At 48.7% G+C, this 21604-nt stretch overlaps 1 protein-coding gene across 1 annotated transcript in view; it reads right to left on the reverse strand.

The window, feature by feature from the left end:
• Positions 1-21604, reverse strand: part of Slc7a8 (solute carrier family 7 member 8) — a 54858-nt gene that overhangs the window by 10157 nt on the left and 23097 nt on the right. The window contains exons 3-6 of the mRNA XM_051143091.1: positions 21347-21498; positions 4787-4912; positions 3044-3197; positions 2427-2550 (exon numbers count right to left, since the gene is read on the reverse strand). Of these exons, the coding sequence (XP_050999048.1) occupies positions 2427-2550; positions 3044-3197; positions 4787-4912; positions 21347-21498 (556 nt within the window). The remainder of the gene's footprint in view (positions 1-2426; positions 2551-3043; positions 3198-4786; positions 4913-21346; positions 21499-21604) is intronic.

The raw sequence follows: 21604 nt of genomic DNA on the forward strand, positions 1-21604 counted from the left end.
TATCTATCTATCTATCCATCTATCTATCTATCTATCTATCTATCTATCCATCTATCTATCTATCTATCTATCTATCTATCTATCCATCTATCTATCTATCTATCTATCTATCCATCTATCTATCTATCTATCCATCTATCTATCTATCTATCTATCTATCTATCTATCTATCTATCCATCTATCTATCCATCTATCTATCTATCTATCTATCCATCTATCTATCATCTATCTATCTATCCATTAATCCGTCTGTTTTCAGTGCTGAGGACCAAGCCCAGGGTCTCGCTTGTGTAAGGCAAGTGCTCTGCCACTGAGCTATTTTCTCTCAGCCCTAGGTTTATTTTTGCGTTCTAGTTTTCCCACCTACAAAATAGGAATGAAACCTTGTCAGAGTTTCTGAACTCACAGAAGCTGACTGTATTGGTAGGAAAATAAGCACTGGCTGCTTCTTTTTCTTTTCCTTCCTTCCTTCTTTTCTTTTTGTCTTTCAAGACAGGGTTTCTCTGTGTGTAGCCCTGGCTGTTTTAGGTGTCCTTCTGTAGACCAGGCTGGCCACAGTGACCCACCTGTGCTTGCCAGCTGAGTGCTGGGATTAAAGGCATGTGCCACCACAGCCCAGAAAGCCTGGCGAGATCGTTAGCTGAGAAAGAAGTAGTTGCAAATTTTCTGATTTCAGCTGGGCGTGGTGGCGCACGCCTTTAATCCCAGCACTCGGGAGGCAGAGGCAGGCGGATCTCTGTGAGTTCCAGGCCAGCCTGGTCTACAAAGAGAGTTCCAGGAAAGCCAAGGCTATGCAGAGAAACCCTGTCTCAAAAAACAAAATAAAAATCATTGATTTCACATATATACACGTGTATATGCAGTTTAGGGGACAAGCCTTTTCCAGAGTCTCTGAGTCTGAGTCAGGCTTACAGCAGGAACCTAGGCAAGTGGTGTCTAGAATAGATGTCCTGCTGGGCATGGCAGGCTGCTGGCTCCAGGCGGAGGCAGCCACAGGGCACGGCAGGGACAAGTGATGGCAGTGTTTGGTCTGAAGCTAGGTGAAGGTACAGCATGGCTCCTAGTCCTCCCTCAGATAGCCTGCGACCTCTTTGCCCAAAGAGCATAAATCACTCTGATTTCTGAATTAGTTCCTGGAGAGAGAGAGAGAGTGTGTGTGTGTGTGTGTGTGTGTGTGGCTGTGGGTGTTTGTGTGTATGTGTGTTTATATGTGTATGTGACTATATGTGTGTGAGTGTGTGTGTCTGAGCTTGTATGCATGTGTGTGAGCATGTGTTTAGTTGTGTGTGTATATGTGTGTCTGTGTGCATGTGTATGAGCGTGTATGTGTCTGTGGTGTGTGTGAGTGTGTGTGTAGTTGTGTGTGGGTCTCTGTGTGGATGTGTGTGGATGTGGATGTGTCTGTGGTGTGTGTGAGTGTGTATAGTTGTGTGTGTGTGTGTCTGTGTGAGTGTATGTGTCTCTGTGTGTTTATATACATGTGTATGAGCATATGTGTGGTTGTGTGTGGGTATGAGTGTGTATGTGTCTGTGGTGTGTGTGTGTGTGTGTAGTTGTTTGTGTATGTCTGTGTTTATACGCATGTGTGTGAGTATGTGTGTAGTTGTGGATCTCTGTGTCTGTGTGAGTGTGTGTCTTTGTGTATGTGTTGTGAGTGTGTGTGTGTAGTTGTGTATATGTCTGTGTGTGAGTGAGTGTGTGTCTGTGTGAGTATGTGTAGTTTTGTATATGTCTCTGTGTGTGTATAAGTGTGTGTGTGTCTCTGTGTATGTGGCGTGAGTGTGTATGTGTAGTTGTGTGAGTGTGTGTGTAGTTATGTGTACGCCTCTCTGTGTGTGTGTGTCTCCGTGTATGTGGTGTGACTGTGTGTGTGTCTGTGTAGTTGTGTGTATGTCTCTGTGTGTGTGTCTCCATGTATGTGGTATGACTGTGTGTGTGTCTGTGTGAGTGTGTGTGTAGTTGTGTGTATGTCTGTGTGTGTGTGTATGAGTGTGTGTGTGTTGCTGGGGATTGAATACAGGGCCTTGTACTCTACAACTGGATTACATCGTTGGCCCTTCAATACCCAGCTTTTCCGTCAAGCATGTGTGTCTGTGAAGAGCAGTCTGTCTTCTTTCAGAATCTGTATGCTCAAGTGCCCTAGACTGGGAGTCAGTGAGCTTGTTCCATAAGACAGTCAATATTTCAATATAGAAGGCCACATAGACTCTGTGGCAACTTCTCAGGTAGTCATGGCACCTGTTTTGGGACCAACCCAGCCATCAGTTTGCTCCTGAGCGCTTGAAGATACCCTGTCAAGGACACATGTAGAAATCACCCTGAGGGTTTGTGTGTGGCATCCCCTTCCATGAAGCATTGGATCAGGGGACAGCGAGTGGGCTAAGCAGATCTACATGTGGGTCGAGGACCCTGAGTGATTTCTTACCACAGCGACTGCATTTGAGGCCAGCAGCTCCTGGGGGGACATTGCAGTGACATACGCGACATTGGCAAAGACATACACAAATGTGACCAGTGGGATGGAGATGAAGATGGCTCTAGGAAGGTTCCTGCAGAGGGAGAGGAGGTGAGAGGGAGGCCCGTACCAGGGGAGCCTGGACTTGCAGCCTCTTGGCCCTTCCTCTCTCTGGGAGGGAGGGTTTGAGCCTGGTGGGGCAGGATAATGTAGAGGAAACGGCATAGCTTAGGCTAGAAGGTGCTTATCACTTCCTGACTCAGATTTGGACCATGCACTCTTTCTGCCGCCTTAAAGCTGGACCTTGCCCCAAACACATAAAACGCTGAGGCCTCTCAGGATAGTTCGCACTGTCCTGCACAGCTTTCTGATTTTAGCTTGCCCTGGGACAGTCACAGGACCCATTTTCTTCTCTTAGCAAGGTGAATAGCAAATGGTTCAAACAGATGGGAAATGAACTGTTGCGTTGTGGTAGACCAGGGCACGGTGCAGGGCAGGGCCGAGAAGTGGGGCTCTATCGCCTTTTTCCAGCAATGGGTACCGTGTGGCCTAAGGGGGAACGGAAGGGTTGGACTCCTGTGACTTACTTGTAGGGATCCACAAGTTCCTCGGTCACATAATTAAGAAAGTTCCAGCCTCCATAGGCAAAGGAGCCCTGGAGGAAAGCTAGAGCGATGAGGCCGATGTCAGGTTCTTGGAAATTCTGAAATGCGTTCTTTGGCTCCAGCCAAAAGAATTTTCCTGTGGACATAACAGGCAGGAGGGGGCTCAGAGAGATGAGCCCAGACCCAGTAGTCTACCCCAGGCGTTCTCTTGCCCTCCCCTGCAGTGCTAGGCATCTCCTTTACTGTGTGGGGAAATGCAGGGCCAGGGCCTCCCAGAACCTGAGAGCTCAGAACCGAGTCCAAACAGGGGTTCAGGCTCAAAGCACAGCTGAGAATTCCCTTTTCAAAAAAGACGATGTGATTTGGAAGAAAAGCTCCTGTAAACGGAGAAGCTAGCGAGGGCAGTCTCTCAACAACTGTCCTTGATAAAGTAATTTGCGGCTTGTGAGCAAAGCATCAAGGACAACCCACACTCAGATGCAAGGTTTTCACAGAGCTCGAGCTAGCGTTTCTGTCAGTTCAAGCTCATTGGCCTGCCTCACCAATTGCCCAGCACTTCTTAAGGGAATCTGGTCTGCATCTGGGTCCTTCAGTTAGAAAAATGGTGCTGGGAGTTGGGCTGGAGAGGTGGCTCAGCAGTCCAGAGCACTTGCTGGACCTGCAGAGGGACCTGGGTTCCATTCCAAGCACCCACATGGTGGCTTACAACTGGCCATCTTCTGGCTTTATGGGCAACTGGGCATGCACTTGGCACGTGTGTGTGTGTGTGTGTGTGTGTGTGTGTGTGTGTGTGTAGGCAAAACACTTATAAAATAAAATAAACTTTTTTTTTTTTTTTTTTTTTAAGTTTCTGGGCTGAGGATATAGCTTTGTAGTAGGCTACCTGCCCAGCATGTGCAAACCCTGGGTGTGAGTGTACACACCCATATCACATACGGCCACAACTGTTGACTAAATCAGGCGGGGATAAGTCAGAGTAACAAGGTGTACTATTTAGACATCTGTAACACAGCATTAGGACAGGAAATAAGGAGGTTTGTGTGAGCAGGGGAAAGAATTGAGACCAGGTTAGGAAGGATTCATTATCCTTGAATAGATAGGACAATGTTCCTAAGCCTAGATTCCTGAAAACCATATAACCGCTCCCCACCCCCACACCAGAGGGCTTAATCCCACTGATTGGAATGATCAAGGGCAGTATCCAGGACAAACTGTTGCCCGCAGATTTTCTGCTCTGCCTTCAGAGTTTGTAGGCAGGCAGGAGCTGTTCCTGTTTGTCATCTCATTTTCTCCAAGAGGCTGTGATGGTGACGCTGTGTAGAGCCCCGCAGTGATTCGGGTCCCATGGAAACCAAATACAGATGAAATCCAATGGGGAATGCTGGCAGAGGCCTCAAGAATGTAGAGCTTCCCCCACCCCCACCCCCGCCCCTCCCCCGAGAGATTATGAGCAATAGTGAAATACACGAGCTTCTCTTCTTCGGCTCTTCATTTTAAGATGTTAGCAACAGAAAACGCAAGGCACGTCGTCCCTGGGGCTGTGTCCAGAGATCTGTGTTAGGCCTGAGGCAAGTGTGGAGAGATGGATCTTTGCAAAGTGGCGGAGGGGAGCAGAGGTGGGGCATCCCTAACCATGAGGAAAACAGCAAAGTGACAACTGGGAAATCTCAGGATGGGTCCACGAGGCAAAGGGTGGGGTTGTGTGGAGTCCCCAGGCTCCTTTACCTTTGCATATCTGCACCACGCCCATGATGATGATCAGGGCCAGGGCCAGGAGCTTCCCGGCTGTGAAGACGTCTTGAACCCGGGTGGCCCATCGGACACTGGAGCAGTTGACCCACGTGAGCAGCACTGAAACGAGAACCCCAGAGGCTGCAGGACACCTCTGCCGAGGAGCACACCCGCAGCCCCAGTGACCAGAAGCCTTGGCTCGGTTAATAGGTTACAATGGGGATTACGTGCCCCAAATTAGAGCTTCGTGAGAGCACTCAGTCCCTGCTCAGGGCTGGCAGCCAGGAGTAGGCAGGGCAGCGTGGGCACTGACTCAAGAGCACAGAATGGACTTAGGGTTCCAGTTATAACTGTTCACGGGCAGGCCCGAGACGCTAGTATAGTCTTGGATTGTGCCTTCCTGAGCCTGGTTCTGGGGTAACAGAGGGCTAGGGACTCTTGCTCATTAGGTTTATTAAAGTATAAGATTCACCTTAAAGCAACAACAACAACAACCTTTTGCCTTCCTGCCTCAGCCTCCCCTTGTAGGGTCTGAATTACAGGCATGTCCCACCACATTCATGTCAAAATTCACCTTGTTAGGGAGTACGTTTTGATGGCATTTGGCAAGTGAATTGTTAACCATTACTGTCCTCGCTATTTTCGACATTTTGAAAGTGTGCCTCTGTGCTCTGCTCCTTTGTACTTTCGCATCCCTTCCCCCGACCCCCAGCCCCCCCCACCCCCTCGCATCCTCTCCCCCTTCCACTCCCCCATCCTCCCAGCCCCCCACCTCCTCACATCCTCTCCCCCTTCCATTCTCCAGACCCCCCAGCCCCCCCAGCCCCACTACTGGTAACCACTAATTTGATTTCTGTTCCTGTAGTTGTGCCTTTTCTCAAAAAATGTCACCCACATGGAACCGTAGAAACCCTAGGCTTTTTTGGGATCTCATTTCTCATGCGGAACACAGTGCTTTGAGATCTACTCATTTTGCTGCAGTTTGTTTTAACTGTTACATACTATTTATCCATTATGCAGGTACAAGAGCTCTTTTCCTGTTCTGATAGACGTTCAGTTACTGCGTTACTTACTATCTATCTAAAGCTACTACTATGAGCCCTGGCATGGAGGTCAGCCCTGTAATCCCAACAGGATGAAGCAGGAGAATTTCTGAAAGGTCAAGGTCAGCCTGGGCTACACAGAGTCCCAGGCTAGCCTAGACTATGGTCTGGCATCCTGTCTCAAAAAACTAAACTCTATCAATGAACCAGTACATCCCAGACCCTGAAACTTTCACAGAGCTGGGCAGGTGGTATATATTCTATATATTCTTTTTTCCTTTATGTAGAAGAGTGCAATTTTAACCAAACAGAAAGGTAAACCCAGCCATCTATCGTCCCTCCACCTAAAAGTCAGAAGACAGTAGAGATAAACTGTGATGAAAGTGTTAAACATGAAAATAGAAGTCTGAAGTCCGGGCGCGGTGGCGCACATCTTTAATCCCAGCACTCAGGAGGCAGAGGCAGGTGGATTGCTGTGAGTTTGAGGCCAACTTGGTCTACAGAGTGAGTCCAGGACAGACAAGGCTACATAGAGACATCTTGTCTCGAAAAAAAAAAAAAAAAAAATTAAAAAAAAAAAAAAAAAGAAAAAAAGAAGAAAGGCAGAAAAAGAAAATAGAAGTTGGAGAGATATAAAGAAGTATGTGAAAGGCCCCAAATGTGTCAAGGTTGTCCCTTTTCTTTAAAACAGCACTAGTAATTAGTAATTACAGTTAAAGAGTTTAAAAATCATTATGACAGCATTTCTGAAGTGCAGCTTTTCTTATCGCCAGTGATACCCCTAAAAAAGAGTGGCCCTTAAAAAGACAATGTGCCGTGAGGTGAAGAGGCTTTAAAGGTTCCTGAAGGTCCAAGTTTTCACTGTAGTTTCTCCATCATCTCCTTCTGGCTCTGGCTTCTCATGAAGGATTAGAGGGTCATGCTCATCTGTCAGGGACGCTGTGCATCATTTGGAGAGAGGGAGTGAGGAATGGTGTCCCTGAGCTCTCCCTCCTTCATGTCCCTCACACCTGGAAGAGGGGCCCCAGGAAAGCCAGATATCCTCTGGAGCTCAGGCTGCACAGTCTTAGTCCCAGCAGCCGTGAGACTGCGGCAGGCAGCGCTGCAAGCTCATCAAAAGCACAAAACACTTGCCTCTAAGTCCTTTCTCTTCTATGCGTGTCTGTGTGTCTATGTGTGTTGATGCTACCAGTGTGTGGGTGTCCTTGGAGGCCGGATAAGGCATCTAGGTCTCCTGGAGTGGTAGTTAGGAACTAAACCTGGGTCCTCTGGAAGAGAGCCAAGTGCCCTTAACTGCTGAGCCACCTCTTTTAGCCCCTACATCTTATTTACTTATTTATTTTTAGAGTTATTTATTTATTATTTACACAGTGTTCTGCCTGTATGTACGCCTGCACACCAGGAGAGGGCAGCAGATATCACTGTAGATGGTTAGGAGTAGCAATGTGGTTGCTGGGAATTGAACCCTTGGAAAAACAATCTGTGTTCTTAACCTCTAAGCCATCTCTCCAGTCCCCTAATTTAATTATTAAAAAAGAAACCACAACAACATAATTTTAGCCAGGTGTGGTAGTGTGTGCCTTTAATCCCAGCATTTGGTAAACAGAGGCCGAGGAACGGCTGAATTCAAGGCACCCCGCTGTTCCAGGCCAGCCAGGCTGCGTAGTAGTGAGACTTTGTCTCAAAACAAACAAACAAACAAGCCTTTATTTTATTACTGTGCCACATGTGGTGTCTGAGGACGGGTTCTGTCCTTCCTCCTTTGTACAAGTTCTGAGGACTGAACTCATGACGTCAGGTTTGTAAGGTCAGAGCTAACCTGCTGAGCCTTCTCCTGAGCAATCCCAGCATCCCTCTAAGTCTTGAGGTTTTTGTTATTTGTATTCTGAGACCGGGTTTCCCTGTGTAATAGGCCCAGCTGGGCCGGACTTGCTTTGTAGAGCAGGTTGGCTTCGAATTTACAGAGGTCCACCTGCCTCTGCCTCCCTAGTGCTAGGATTAAAGGTGTGCTTAAAGGCTTTGAGTTTGTATTTCTTAGGAGGAAGTAACCAGGGATAAAATTCTGGCTACATGGTAAATGCACATTTAATTTGAGAAGAAACTGTTGTATGTTTTCCAGGAATGCATGGCCTCAAGTCCTCAGGTACCTGTTCGCCAGCCATTTGTCTATGCTCTGCAGTGGCATGGGGTAGGGGGCGGGGTGGGTTGCCTCCAGCTCTGTTTCCTTACCTGGGAGTCTCAGAACTTTCAACAATGTGGAACCTGCGGTTAACCACGCCCGCAAAGGCCAAGTGCTAGGAAGGTGGGCACCTGCTTTACTGTAGGCCACGCTCAGGAGCTATGGCTTGCAAAAGCATGTTGTCTTAGTTGATTTTTATTTGTTTCTGCTTTTAGACTAGAATTCGCTTAGGTAGACCAGGCTGGCCTTGAATTTACACATACCCGCCTGCCTCCACCTCCAAGAATGCTGGGATTAACTGTGTGTACAGCGGCCTCTGGCAAAAGCATGATTCCTAACTTCCGGATTGTTACAAAGTACTTGAGAACAAAGGGGAAAAAAAAATCCTCCTGGCTTTCCTTTTCCTGAAATAGTGACCAGGACGCTCTTTAGTGCTCAGAAGTTACTCACAGCACTGTAGAGGCATGGAGCTGGCTTCCGTGCCTCCCACGGACTCCGACTTCGCTTGAGTGGCCTAGGTTATAGCAACGCCTTCTCCTTAAATGGACTGCTGTTTTCCAAGTGTTTCCCAACCTGGCTGGACCCGAGCAGGGAGGTCCTGCATCACCAGCTATGGGTGATCTTCTTCGCTGATTTACTTTGAGCTGTCAATCTCCTCCCACCTTTCCAGACCTCTCTGTTCCACGAGGCTTTGTGATTTTATTGATTCCCGGCAATAAGGCTGCAAGGTACGCTCTATCAGTCACATTTTATAGGCAAGGGACAAAGTTTGTCCTTCCTGAGTGAAACAATCCCAGGCCATTTTGCTTATATCTCTTTTGTGGTACCTATTCATATTAAAATTATCTGAGGCAGGGGGACGGCTCTGAGTTTAAGACTACCCTAGAGTGCATATCAAGTACTGGATTAGCCAGGGCGGCACATTAAAATTCAGTACACACACACACACACAAAACTTCTGTTTCTCTGTCTCATTTTGGTTTTTTTGAGACAGGGTTTCTCTGTATGATAGTCCTGGCTGTCCTGGACTCACTTTGTAGACCAGGCTGGCCTCGAACTCACAGAGATTTGCCTGCCTTTGCCTCCCGAGTGCTGGGATTAAAGGTGTGCGCCACCACTGCCCGGCCCTTGTGTTTCTCTTTTTCTCTTTTCCATGTCTTTAATTCCCAAGCATATCATTGGTGCCTACAAATAGCAGATGCACAACAAATATTTAATAAAGGAAGAAAATGCCATAAGCCATTAGTTCTCCAGCTTCACTCTGTATTCTGCCCTCCCCCACCCCCCATCCTCCTCACCCCATCCCCTTAGACTTTCATTAGTCATGAAGACAACCCTAGTTGTTTTCACAGAGTTGAAAGAGTAATGGGAAGGTTTGACTTCTGAGGTAGAAACTCCTGACTCCTCAGGCAAGAAGAGGTGTTAGCCAAGCTGCTCTCGTAGCAGACGAATGGAAACCATGCCGCTGGAGGAAGGATTTTAAGTGCCTGAACAGGGAGAACATTTTGTAAACACCGGAATGTTCCAGATGGACAGAGATCTTGATAAATACACATTCGGTTATCTTACTCAATTCGGTAAGGATTTCAAGATCACGTGCCTGCTGATAATCCAACTCAAATCACTCTAAACAACTCGACCGTGACCTCATCTTCTCTCTGAGGCCCTGAGACACGCTGGGTACAAGACCAGGTGTCCCATACCCAGAAACCCAGGCAGAAACAGCAGTGATGACTAAAGCAAAGGAGATGGAATTATAAAAAGACTAGAGAACAAAACCCACATGGCTCAGGGATGGGCAAGGATTACAAAACAAGAGCTTGTGTCTTGACCCCACCTCCACCCCTACCCCCTAGAACCAAGCCACCTCCACCGAGGGGAGGGGAGGACAGGGTGCAGAGATGACAAAAGAAAAAAGAAAAAAAAAGTACAGGAGAAAAGCAAAGACAGAGATGGGGAAACTCACAAGAGGGAAAATCTGCCTCCTTCTTTTCCCATGTGCTGTGACAGAAGACATAAAGTCCTCCTTATGAGACCCAGGGTGACTGAGGTGACCAAAGGACAGGTGTCCTGTCATGTAGTCTTACTGTTAATGTCTTCCGCTGCCTCCAAACCTCACAAGATCTCAGGCCTTGACTAATATTTAACCTTTCATTGTCAAAGAGAATGCTGAGAAGGCAGTAGGGTTGGGCGGATTGCCTGTGCCCCCTACCTCTGCAGAACAGTGCTCCAGGCCGCTGCCCCCTCCCCAGTCTTGGCCTTCACCCTGCTGTTGGGCCATCACTGCACGTGACTGAGAGAAGAGAGGGTACTTTGAGTCTCTGGGTAACAGCAGAACAGCTTCCCTCACAGCAGCTGAAATCTGAGCCTCCAAGCAGAGAGGAAAGGTCAGAGACTGAAGGCAACACTTGCTGGGTGTTTGCCAAGGGCCTTCCCTGTGCAGGAGGTGCTGCCCTCTGCCTCCCAGCACCCCTTTCTGCTGCCAATGACTATTCTCTCTCTTTTCTCTCTTCTCTCTTCTCTCCTCTCTCCTCTCTCTCTCCTCTCTCTCTCTCTCTCTCTCTCCCTCTCTCTCTCTCTCTCTCTCTCTCACTAGACCCTGACTTCTGCACGCTTAGAATCTACTGACTTCAGGAAAGACACACATTTATACCATACTTTATAGTGCCACACTGGAACTATAGCTTGAAACATAAAGATTTCTATCCACCTGTCACCTAGCTACACGGATCTATCAGGGCCAGGCACTGTGGCATGAGAGTGACTTGAGAGACAACTGAAAGCTAGGCACAGGGGCGCGTGCCCATGATTTCAGCACTCAGGAGGCTGAGGCTAGGGGGCCTGACATGAGTTTGAGGCTAGCCTTGGCTGCTTAATGAGTTCCAGGCTAACCTGAGCTATAGAGACCCTATCTTTACTTCCCTTTCTCCACCTCTCCTCTAAACCCAAGACAAAGCAAAGAGGATGAGCACAAAGCAATGTGTTGAGAGAGCTAGCGTAGGAGTCAGCAGGAGTCCATCCTGGACCTCGGTCAGCCCAGGGCATCCTGTGGAAGGGGCCCCAGCAATGTAAGCTTTATAGCTTTGGTCTAGCTAGAAAAAGTAATGGAAAACTCTAGCTCTTGTCCTAGTGGTTGCTGGCGCCTAGAGCTCTGTGGAACATAGGCTTCTGTGGTTCTCCTGGGCATTTTTCCTTTTTTGTTTCCTCAGTTAAAAAACAGAAAAAGAGAGCTGGGTGTGGTGGCACAGACCTTTAATCCCAGCACTGGGGAGGCAGAGGCAGGTGGATTGCTGTGATTTCGAGGCCAACCCAGAGAGACTTGAAAAACAAACAAACAAACTAACAAAAATGGAAAAAGAATGTGGCTGGTTAAGAGGTTCAGAGCACTGGCAGCTCTTCCAAAGGTCCTGAGTTCAATTCCCAGCAACCATACGGTGGCTCACAACCATCTATAATAAGATCTGGTGCCCTCTTCTGTTGTGCAGGCAGAGCACTATATACATAATAAATACATACAACTTTAAAATAAAATTTAAAAAAAGAAAAAAATGAAAAGACTGTCAAGAAGACCTGGTGAGTTGGTAAGTCTTGAGTTCAAGGCTAGCTTGGGCCACTTAGCCAGGTCCTGTTTGAGTGGGTGGGAGGGAGAGAAAGGAGGATCTAAGGGGATCGAGCTCAGTGGAAGAGTGCTTGACTAGCATTCGTGAGGTCTCAGATTCAATTCCCAGTACTGGTAAGAAACAAATCAAAACCAGAAAGCAACCATGGCCAACAAGATGGCTCAGGGGATAAAGGTGTGTGTGTGTGTGTGTGTGTGTGTGTGTGTGTGTGTGTGTGTGTGTGCAATCCCCAGTACCAAACCAGTAACGCTGAAAAGAGCAACATATACCCAGACCCCAGGGCCCAGCAGGAAGAGGAGGGCTCTCTAGAAATGGGCTAGTGAGGTGAGGTCACCAGTGTGCTAACATAGGCGGCACACTTCCATACTGCAAGATGACGTTTCAACTCTTCTGGTTGCCCAGCCTACCTGGGACCCCACAACTAGAGCATCACCCCTCTTCTCCTGGCCTTCCTCCCAGGGTAACTGTCCCGCCATGGACAACGTTGGTTTCCTTCTTCTTTTAGAGAAACCCAAAGTAAAGGGGACAATATTCCTTCTCCGGCTAACATAGTGTTTCTCAACCTTCCTCATGCTGCGGCCCTTAACACAGGTCCTCCCGTTGTGGTGACCCCCACCCACAAAATTATTTTTGTTGCTACTTCATAACTGTATTTTTGCTACTGTTATGACTTGTAATGTAAATATCTGTGTACTCCGATGGTCTTTGGGCAATACCCGTGAAAGGGTGCCCAAAGGGGTTGAGACCCACATGTTGAGGACCACTGATTTAATCCCAGAGGCTTCTAAAAGTCTCTCCATATTCCAGTCAGCTTCGATCTATATGGACAAGGCCCCAAAACAAAAGAACAAAGCCCCAAAACAAAGCCACAGGGCCAACTTCCAGCAAGCCAAGTGGGTGCTAGATTGCAGGGTGCTCACAGGCATGAATCCTCTCTTCTTTGTTCCCTCACTTGTCTGTTTTGGAGAGAGGGTTTCATATACCCTTGGCCTGCCCTCCAACTTGCTAGGTAGTTGAGGATGAATTTGACCTCCTGCTCCTCCTCGCCTCCAGCTCCCAAGTGCTGGGCTTACAAGGGTGCACCGCATGTCTGGCTTGTCCCCATTGCTTTGATGGCTTCCTTATTTTATTAACTTGCAGCAGCTATAGCCAAAGGTCATGCATGGAGTTAAGAGGGACAGCCGAGAGGCTGCGCTCAATGGTCGAGTGTTGCTTTGCCTGTGTGAGGCCCTGGGTTTAATCCCAAGTGCTGAGAAAAACAACCAAGCAAACAAACATCCAAGAGATGATCTCAAGAGTCCTGTGACTGAGTTTGTCCCTCCAGTCAGAGCTAGAAAGAGGTCACACACTAGACCTCTTTGACAGAACCCAGTCTGGGATTTCTCCAGGCTAAATTCAGTAGGTGGAAAGACAGATGAGGCTCAGGGCAGACAAGGAGCACGGCGGGGGGTTGGGGGCATAAATTACAAACCATAGATAAAAGAGGCGATTTAAAATTCATCTCCCAAGACCATTTGAAGGAAAACACCAATGGTCAGTAGTTTAAACAAATCTTCATTTAGAAGTTGCCTGGGAGTCCTCAAGACATATGGTCAGGGCTATGGCTGCCACTCTCTCTCTCACCCTTGGTCAGAGGAAGGCCAGATGAGTTTTGGGTATCAGTTGGGGGCATAACTATTAAGTAGAACTCAAGGGGCTGGAGAGATGGCTCAGTGGTTAAGAGCACCACCTGGTCTTCCAAAGGTCCTGAGTTCAATTCCCAGCAACCACATGGTGGCTCACAACCATCTATAATGTAATCTGATACCCTCTTCTGCAGATAAAGCACTCATATGCAATAAATAAAATAAATAAATCTTAAAAAAAAGTGAACTCAAAATGGCTGATGTATGAGGGGAAGTGGCATGGGGGGCATTGGGAGGGCAGTGGAGTAGTAGGCTGGGGGGGGGGGCAGCTAGTAACTTGGAGGGAAAGAGATAGGAATCTTTCCTCAGACGGACTTGGGAGGTTTAATTGACAAGACTTGGAAACTTGAAGTCTTCACAGCCTCCCTTAGTCACTACTATCAGGACGCTCAGACAGGTCAGTCAACCTCTCTGCCCCTCCCTCTGTGCCTAGAAATGGCCCAGAGGACAGGAGCCAGACTTGGAGGTATAGGTCTGTAATTCCAGCTAGTTGGGAGACGGAGGCAGGAGGATGCAAGTTCAAAGCCTGTGTGGGCTTCAAGGGCAGGTTGGACAGCTTAGGAAGACTCTATCACAAAAGAAGAGAGAGCTGCACTACAGTTCAAGGCAGAGCACTTGCCTCCCACACACAAGGTCCTAGGTTCTATGTTGGTCTCTGACTACTGTGATCGCATGTGCGCATCGCGGTGCCTGGCAGAAGGAAGCTCTTTGCTTTTTAGGGCTTTTTGTTTGTTTCGGTCTGTCGCTGTAGCCTGCCTATTGGGAACAGTCCCCGGTGTGTTGTAGGTACTTAAAAACTGTTAGACAGTGTTATGAGTCTCATCTTAACAGTGCTTCCCAGGAGGCGCAGCTCTTTCTGAGTTGCTAATGTTGTCCTTCTTTCCTCCCGTTGACCTGGTGCTGGGATTCAAACTGAGAGCTTTGTGCCCACTAGGCTAGTGTTCTGCCACTGAGCCACATCCCCACCCCTTGTGACCCTACTTTACAGCAGGCATTTCAGCACAATCCCGGGATAGCCCCCTGAGGAAGGTGTGTCAACAGGAACCTGCTCGGCAGCCATCAGGACTCTGGGAGGACCTGGAAGGCGGAGGCAGACGGAACACATTCCAACGGCTCGTCTCCCAGCACGGGCACAGCTACCCGGCATGCTTCATGGACGTACAAGGCACGCTAGAGTCTTACTCCGCAGTGGTAAAAGGGTCAACAGGCCAGCTGCTTCCACCCCTAAACTTCCCTGACTCTCACAGCACAGCATCTTTGTGAGGCCATCTTTAGGTCGGGCCACCACCTCCTTCCTGGCCTGGACAAATGCTTAGCCTGTTTCTCTTCCTGTTTCTATTCTCACTGTCATCTTTCATCCAGTGTGAATTATATCATGCGCGTGCACACACACACACACACACACACACAAACACACACCACACGCACACACAATTGCTCCTCCTTCACTAGAATAAGACATCCTTCAAGCTCCACTATTGCCTTCTGGCTGGAGAACTCTTCTGGAACAAGGGAAAGGCAAGAAGGAAGTGGCGCCTAAGTGTCCGAGCAGCGCTTCATGTTTGTGGGTTGGAAGTCTGAGTTGGGAGAAGATGAACTCAGATCAAGGGGTTTAGACGCTGAATCCTCTTGTGTCATGGAGACTTGCAAAACAGGACAGCGTCCTGCTCCAGGCAGCCGGGGCCTCTGCAGAGGGACTGAGTGTGACCCAGGGTTAGAAGAAATGCCTGAAGTTCTTTCCCTCCCAAACAGCTCCAGGAATGGGGAGAACTCTGCAGCCCGGAACAGCCACCTCTCAGGAATCTCTGCAGAGAGATGGACGCAGGATAAGCTGCTTTTCCCATCTGCTGTGCAGGCAGGGCACTCCCTGTGCCTTTCTCCGGAGGGCAAGGAAGGAGGAACTTCTATGGGAGTGACGGCACTGTCATTAAAGTGCTGGGCAGTGACTTCCCCAAAGAAACCAGCGGAGCCAGGGACTACCTTAAATGCACGCTGGTCTCAAAGAGGAGGAGAAGCCAAAGAGTTGGGAGACAGGATTCTTAGAGGAAGACCAGGGTGTGCCCAGGAAGTAGAAAACTTGCCTAATGTGTGTTTAAGTCCTTGGGTTCACCCCCAGCACATATCCACCCTCTGTCCAAGACACTGACTTTGGAAGGGCCCCAGCACCCACTGTGTCACTGCAGCCTCTCTGATCATAACAGTTGTTGGTTTTTTTTCTTCTTTTTTTCTTTTTTTAAATAACGGTTGTTAATGCAAGTTACAAGAGGTCATGTTTGCACTAAGCCCCTGCACTGGGGCCCCAGGGCACCAGGCTGAATCTTGGAATGAAGTCATCCGTGCTACCAAGCATCAGTAAACTTTACCCAACCTTCTGAGGCTGAGGATTAGAGAGATAACGGCCACAGTTTCTAAAGATGTCACATTCAATCAGTGTGACAAATTCCCTCCCGCTCTAATCCTTATGCAAAGAAATAACCTGAAATGATTTGCTGTTATGCTCACCAGCTATGTCTCCCTCCGCCTTCTTTATAACAGTGGTCCTCAACCCATGGGTCGTGACCTCTTTGGGGGCCAAATGACCCTTTTACAGGGGTTGCTTAAGGCCATCAGAAAACACAGATATCTATATTAAGATTCATAATAGTAGCAAATTACAGTTATGAAGTAGTGATGAAAATCATCTTATGGTTGGGGGGCGGTCTCCACATCATGAGGAACTGTGTTAAAGGGTCGCAGCATTAAGAAGGCTGAGAACCACTGTGTACAAGGACAGTAGCTTTGATATTACCAGTCGGCTTTTTTGGCTTTCTGTTTTTGTTTTGTTTTGTTTTGTTTTGGTTTGGTTTGGTTTTTTGAGGCAGGGTTTCTTTGTGTAGCCTTGGCTATCGTGGACTCACTTTGTAGACCACACTGGCCTCGAACTCACAGTGATCTGCCTGCCTCTGCCTCCCGAGTGCTGGGATTAAAGGCGTGCGCCACCACGCCTGGCTTGTTTCTATCTTCTTAAAGCTCTTCTTTGTCTATAAAATCAACCTCATTTGCTAGGACATTAGGAATATTATTCCTTTTTTTTCATAGTAAAATATGTGTATATGCTTGTCTGTGTGTGTGTGTGTGTGTGTGTGTGTGTGTGTACTTGTGCATGAAGGTCCCTGGAGGCTGGAAGAGGGTATTGGATTCTCTGAAGCTAAAGTTGTAGATGGTTATGAATCATCAACATTGATGATGTGGGTGCTGAGAAATGAACTCTGGGCCTCTCCAGGAGCAGCAAGTGCTCTTTACTGCCAAGCCATTTCTCCAGCCCCTAGATACGTATTCTGTGTCATGGAAAGACTTGTTTCCTGATTGCAGGAAGAAAAATGAAACTGATTTTAGATTTTTATGCTGGGTATGGTGGTATCCACTTGTCGGTGCTTGGGAGGTTTGAGGCAGGAGAATTGCTTGAGTCCTGAACCAGCTTGGAGATGTCTGCACAAATCATTTTGATTTTGTCCTTTAACTCTAGAAAAATCATGTAATAGCCACAAGATGGGACCATTTGACAAAAGGGCGAGCCGGAGAGGCAGCAGTCAACAGCTACATCTATGTATCCTCACGTGTATATATATCTCAATAGACGGGTTAGAACCATAAGGGTATCCAACCGCCAGGCAGGGACAGGATGTGGGCAAAGGTGAGGTGGTTCACTGTGGCATTATTATTATTATTATTATTATTATTATTATTAATGTATTATTATTAATGTATTATTGTTGTTGTTATTATTTTGGTTTTTCCAGACAGGGTTTCTCTGTGTAGCCTTGGCTGTCCTGGACTCTTGTAGACCAGGCTGGCCTTGAACTCATATCAATTCGCCAGCCTCTGCCGCCCAAGTGCTGGGATTAAAAGCGTGCGCCACCACACTCGGCCCCACTGCGACTCTGTGTTTTATTTCACTGTTCTTCTGGAGACCCATAAAGCAGGCCATGCAGGGAAGTAGGCTTTTCTTGCAGACCCAGCTGTTTGTTTTCAAGATAATCAAAAGAAACAAATCATAGGAGCCGGCATGCCAAAACCAAGTTTTAATACACTTCCTAAGCTTCTTCCCTACTCTCCCTCCCTCAGCTCCCTCAGTGTGCATGCTCTGGAGACCACAGAGAAAGGCTTTTCATCAAATTAAAATGTAAAATGCTTTCTTTTCTTACTGCCTGGTGACCAGGGCTATTCTGCTGACTCAGCAGTGAATAATCAGCTTTGACCTAAATAATTATAACTCACAGCGCTGTGGTTGCACAAGCAGGTCCGATTCTGCACTTCCTTCTTTCCCTCTTGTCCTCGCCCCACCCCCTTCCAGGCTCTAGGCAGACTCCTTCTGCCTCTCCGCCTCACCCCCACCCCAAATCTGGCCTGTCCCAACTTCATTTCCCTTCAGATAGCTTCCAAAAATGGTCCCACCACAGAATTAGGTCCTCTTCTCCCTCCCTCAGCAGACACCAGCCTTGGGCTTTGCCACACCCACTCTCCTTGCTGGACCCTGCATTATAGACCAGTGACTGCTCCACAGAAGGTGGCCTTTCTTCAAAGCTGTCATGCGTGACTCAGCTCCAGGCATCGGCCAAATGAGACAGTGAAAAGCAGAGTTTCCTGTGTAAATGCCCCACCCCCATCCCAGGCTTTCTGCAGCATCTCCTAAAAGCACGAAGATGGGTGACTGTCTGCCTCCATCTCCAAAGTGCACCTATACTATTTGACACAGCTGGCTTACTGACACCTGCTGAGAAGACGGGGTGCACTGGATGATGGTGGCAGTGGTAGGAAGAAGGGGGTGCTGAGGTAAAAGTTGTCATAGTGGCAGGGTGTCATAATGGTCGGTGGCACCCTCACCCAAGATGAACTCAACCCCCTTGGACCCGAGGCAGGAGAACTGACACATTCAAAGCTAGGCTACATAACCTAACTCAAGGGTGGCTTGGGCTATGTAGGAGATCTCTGTCACAAGGCAGTGGGGTGGAGTTCATCAGATGTGATGATGTAATGCCTGTGACTTCAGCATGTGGAGCCTAGGACAGGGGGAAGGCTACGAGAGTTCAAGGTTTTGAGGCCACCCTGGTTAATACAGTGAGTTTCAGGATGGCCCGATCTATGTATTGAATTTCAGGCTAGCCAGGGCTACATAGGAAAACCTTGTCTCCAGGCAGATCTCTGAGTTGGAAGCCAGCCTGGTCTACAGAGTGACTTCCAGGACAGTCAGGGCTACACAGAGAAACCTGTCTTGAAAAAACAAAAGAAACAAAAAAGAAAAAAGTTAAAAAAAAACCTTGTCTCAAAAGTTCCCCTGCCTCACACCTGGCGTGGTGGCGCACGCCTTTAATCCCAGCACTTGGGAGGCAGAGGCAGGCGGATCTCTGTGAGTTCGAGGCCAGCCTGGTTTATGGTACGAGTTCCAGGACAGCCAAGGCTACACAGAGAAAACTTGTCTTGGAAAAAAAAAAGTTCCCCTGCCTCAAAGAGGCCAAGCATTGTACATCACGGCACCCATAGGCCATAGAGGGGGGCTTTAATAAAATCTTAGTATGGGAGGCAGGGCTTGTAGTTGCAGCACCAGAGAGGCTGAGGCACAAAGATTACCCCAAGTCGGGGGTCAGCCTGGGCTACATAGCTGATTCAAAGCTAACTTGGGCTACATAGAGAGATTCCTCCATCTTCCAAAACAAAACAGCATTTAGCAAACCAGAAAACAGACCCTCGGTACACAGACTCAAAGCATCTGGGACCTGTCCCCATCTCTACTGGGCCCCTAACGAAAGTAGGAGGAATAAATTTGTGTTTTAAGATTTTTTCCGCTGGAATAATATCTAGAGTCATATCTCAAGGGCAGTGAAAAACTATTCTCAGAGGACAAGACTGGCTCTGTTTGGTTGGGGGCAGTTTCCTTGCAGCCCGCCTCTCTGGAGCTGGCTAGGGAAGAGCTCTTCTTACCACCTGGGAGGGTGCGAGCCTTCACCCACGGCCTTGCACAAAGACCTCACCACTCCAGGGTCTTTGTGCAAAGTATCAAACCTGTGACCTGTCTGTGGTAAGGGAACTGCATGCCCGGCTGCTCTCCTAGGGGAGGGGCTATGCAATCTCGGAGTTCTAGTAGAGGGTCAGAGGAGCCCTCTCGTCTGAGACTTCAGCAGTATCAGCAGAAAGGAGGAAGCAGCCTGTGTGCACGAGACACTGAAACAGCAGCAGCCAGCACTCATGCACTTCCGTCCTCCTCCCCTTGTTAGCTTGCCTGACTGGAGAAACAGCAACCTTTCCTACATTCCCACGCTGTTACAGCTCCAGATGCTGCCATGAAGCGAGTCCAAGTGGCTCACATATCCATAAACTCCAGCTCCCCTGCAGGGGGACCCTAGGTCAGAAAGCCCCACGCTCCTAACAGACACCTTCCTGAGCGGGCACACACAACGTTACAAGTTAGGATTGCGATCTTATAAGGAGGCAGATGACAACTTGACCAAGCCACCAGAATGCGTGGAACAGAGTTGAGGGTGTTAGAAGCCTGAATCTGGGGCATACACTCCCTTACTTCTGGGTCTGTAAGCAGGCTGGAATAAAATACTATTGCCTCCGAACAAGGGTTTCAGCCAGGCGTGGTGGTTGGCGCACACCTTTAATCCCAGCACTCGGGAGGCAGAGGCAGGCAGATCGCTGTGAGTTCAAGGCCAGCCTGGTCTACAAAGTGAGTCCAGGACAACCAAGGCTACAGAGAGCAACCCTGTCTCAAAAAACAAAACAAAACAAACAAGGGTTTCAGCTGTACACCTCGCCTTGCCTCAGTGTGGGGTCTACGTCAGGGCCCAACCTCCACTGCCAAACAAGGCAATCTGGCTAAGGCGTCATGCCTGTCCTGGGGGGTTGTCTAGAGTGGTGGGTCCTCCCTCCTCATCACACCAGCAAGACAGAAGGACAGTGCTTAGACCTGGAAATGAACAGCAAGGCCGGTTCCTACCCTGTCAGAAGCTGCGAGAGGACAAAGCCCGAGTCAACTCTGAAACCAGCAAACAGTTGCTTAAGGAATAAGCATTGGAGTAGATACGGAGTAGGCCAGCCCACGGGGATCACCACTCTCACAGCCCGCCCCTGGGGAGACCTAAGAAGCAGGCTCCACAGCACCTTTCTCTCAAGGATCTGCTGGTTCCACCTCACCGGCACCTTCCCATCCTGAGTTCACCGCAGCCAATTAGGTCCTAGCCACGTCTACAAGGCTTTTCCTCCACTTAAAACAAGCAGGGGAAACAAAATGGCCCATCCGAGCCAGGCGCAGAATCAGGCAGGTTTCTGTAACTTTGAGGCCAGCCTGGTTTCCTTTTTTTTTAGTTCTAGGAAAGCCAGGGCTTACACAGAGAAACTGTGCCTCAAGAAACAACAAACAAACAAACAGAAATTGCCCATCCAGGGCATGGACAAGGGACAAACTCTCTGCCAACAAAGTTCAAAATGAGTGTGTGGTGGTGATTTCTAAGACACCACTGCAACTGCCTGTCGGGAGGGAGGCTGTCAGGGTCTTCCTCTCAGCGCTGGGAGCCAGCCCCGCACTGTGCTGGAACACCAAGGACTCAGAAGCCCTGAGTCTGCTTCTTAGAGAAAGCCACTTGCCCTTGGCTCTTGGTCTCCTGATGTATCTATCCTAGGAAAGTGATAACAACCGCCCAGCTTACCTCATGGGTTTGTCATGAGGTAAATCAGATATCAGAGGTGAAACTGCTAATATGAAGAACTCTGGCGCCAAAAGCCACTGTTATTTGTGATAGGCTCTCACTGTGTGGCCTAGGCTGGCCTCTAGCTCCATAGCCTCTACCTTTGCCTCCCAAACTTACAAGTTTTGTGCCACCATAGTTGGCTTTCTACACAGCACTAGGTAACCGTATGGAGGACCCACTCACCCAAAACACATTCCTAGGTGTGGTGTGGTGGTGGTGGGGGAGATAAACCAAGACCTGCAGGCCACCAGGAAGACTGAAGGAGGCTGAGGTGAAGTCCAGAGTCTAGGCGTTACTTACTTAAACAGACGGCGGCCAGGAGCCGCAGGCCGGACTCCGGGGGGAAGCACGAAGGGAAGAGAGGCTGCAGCACATAATTGGAGAAGGTGAGGGCAATGACGGCTTGGTTGGTGGGGTAGATCACCAGCACGGCGATCCATAGCCTCAGGAACCTGGGGGAAGAGCAGAGGAAATCACTGGCTGGCATGGCAGGGCGCCGGAGGCAAGGGGCCGGGAAGCGGGGGCGGGGTGTGCTTGGGGTGGGGTGGGTGTGGACGG

This window comes from Acomys russatus, chromosome 3 (assembly GCF_903995435.1).
Source record: "Acomys russatus chromosome 3, mAcoRus1.1, whole genome shotgun sequence".
In the NCBI taxonomy this organism is placed as follows: Eukaryota; Metazoa; Chordata; class Mammalia; order Rodentia; family Muridae; genus Acomys; species Acomys russatus.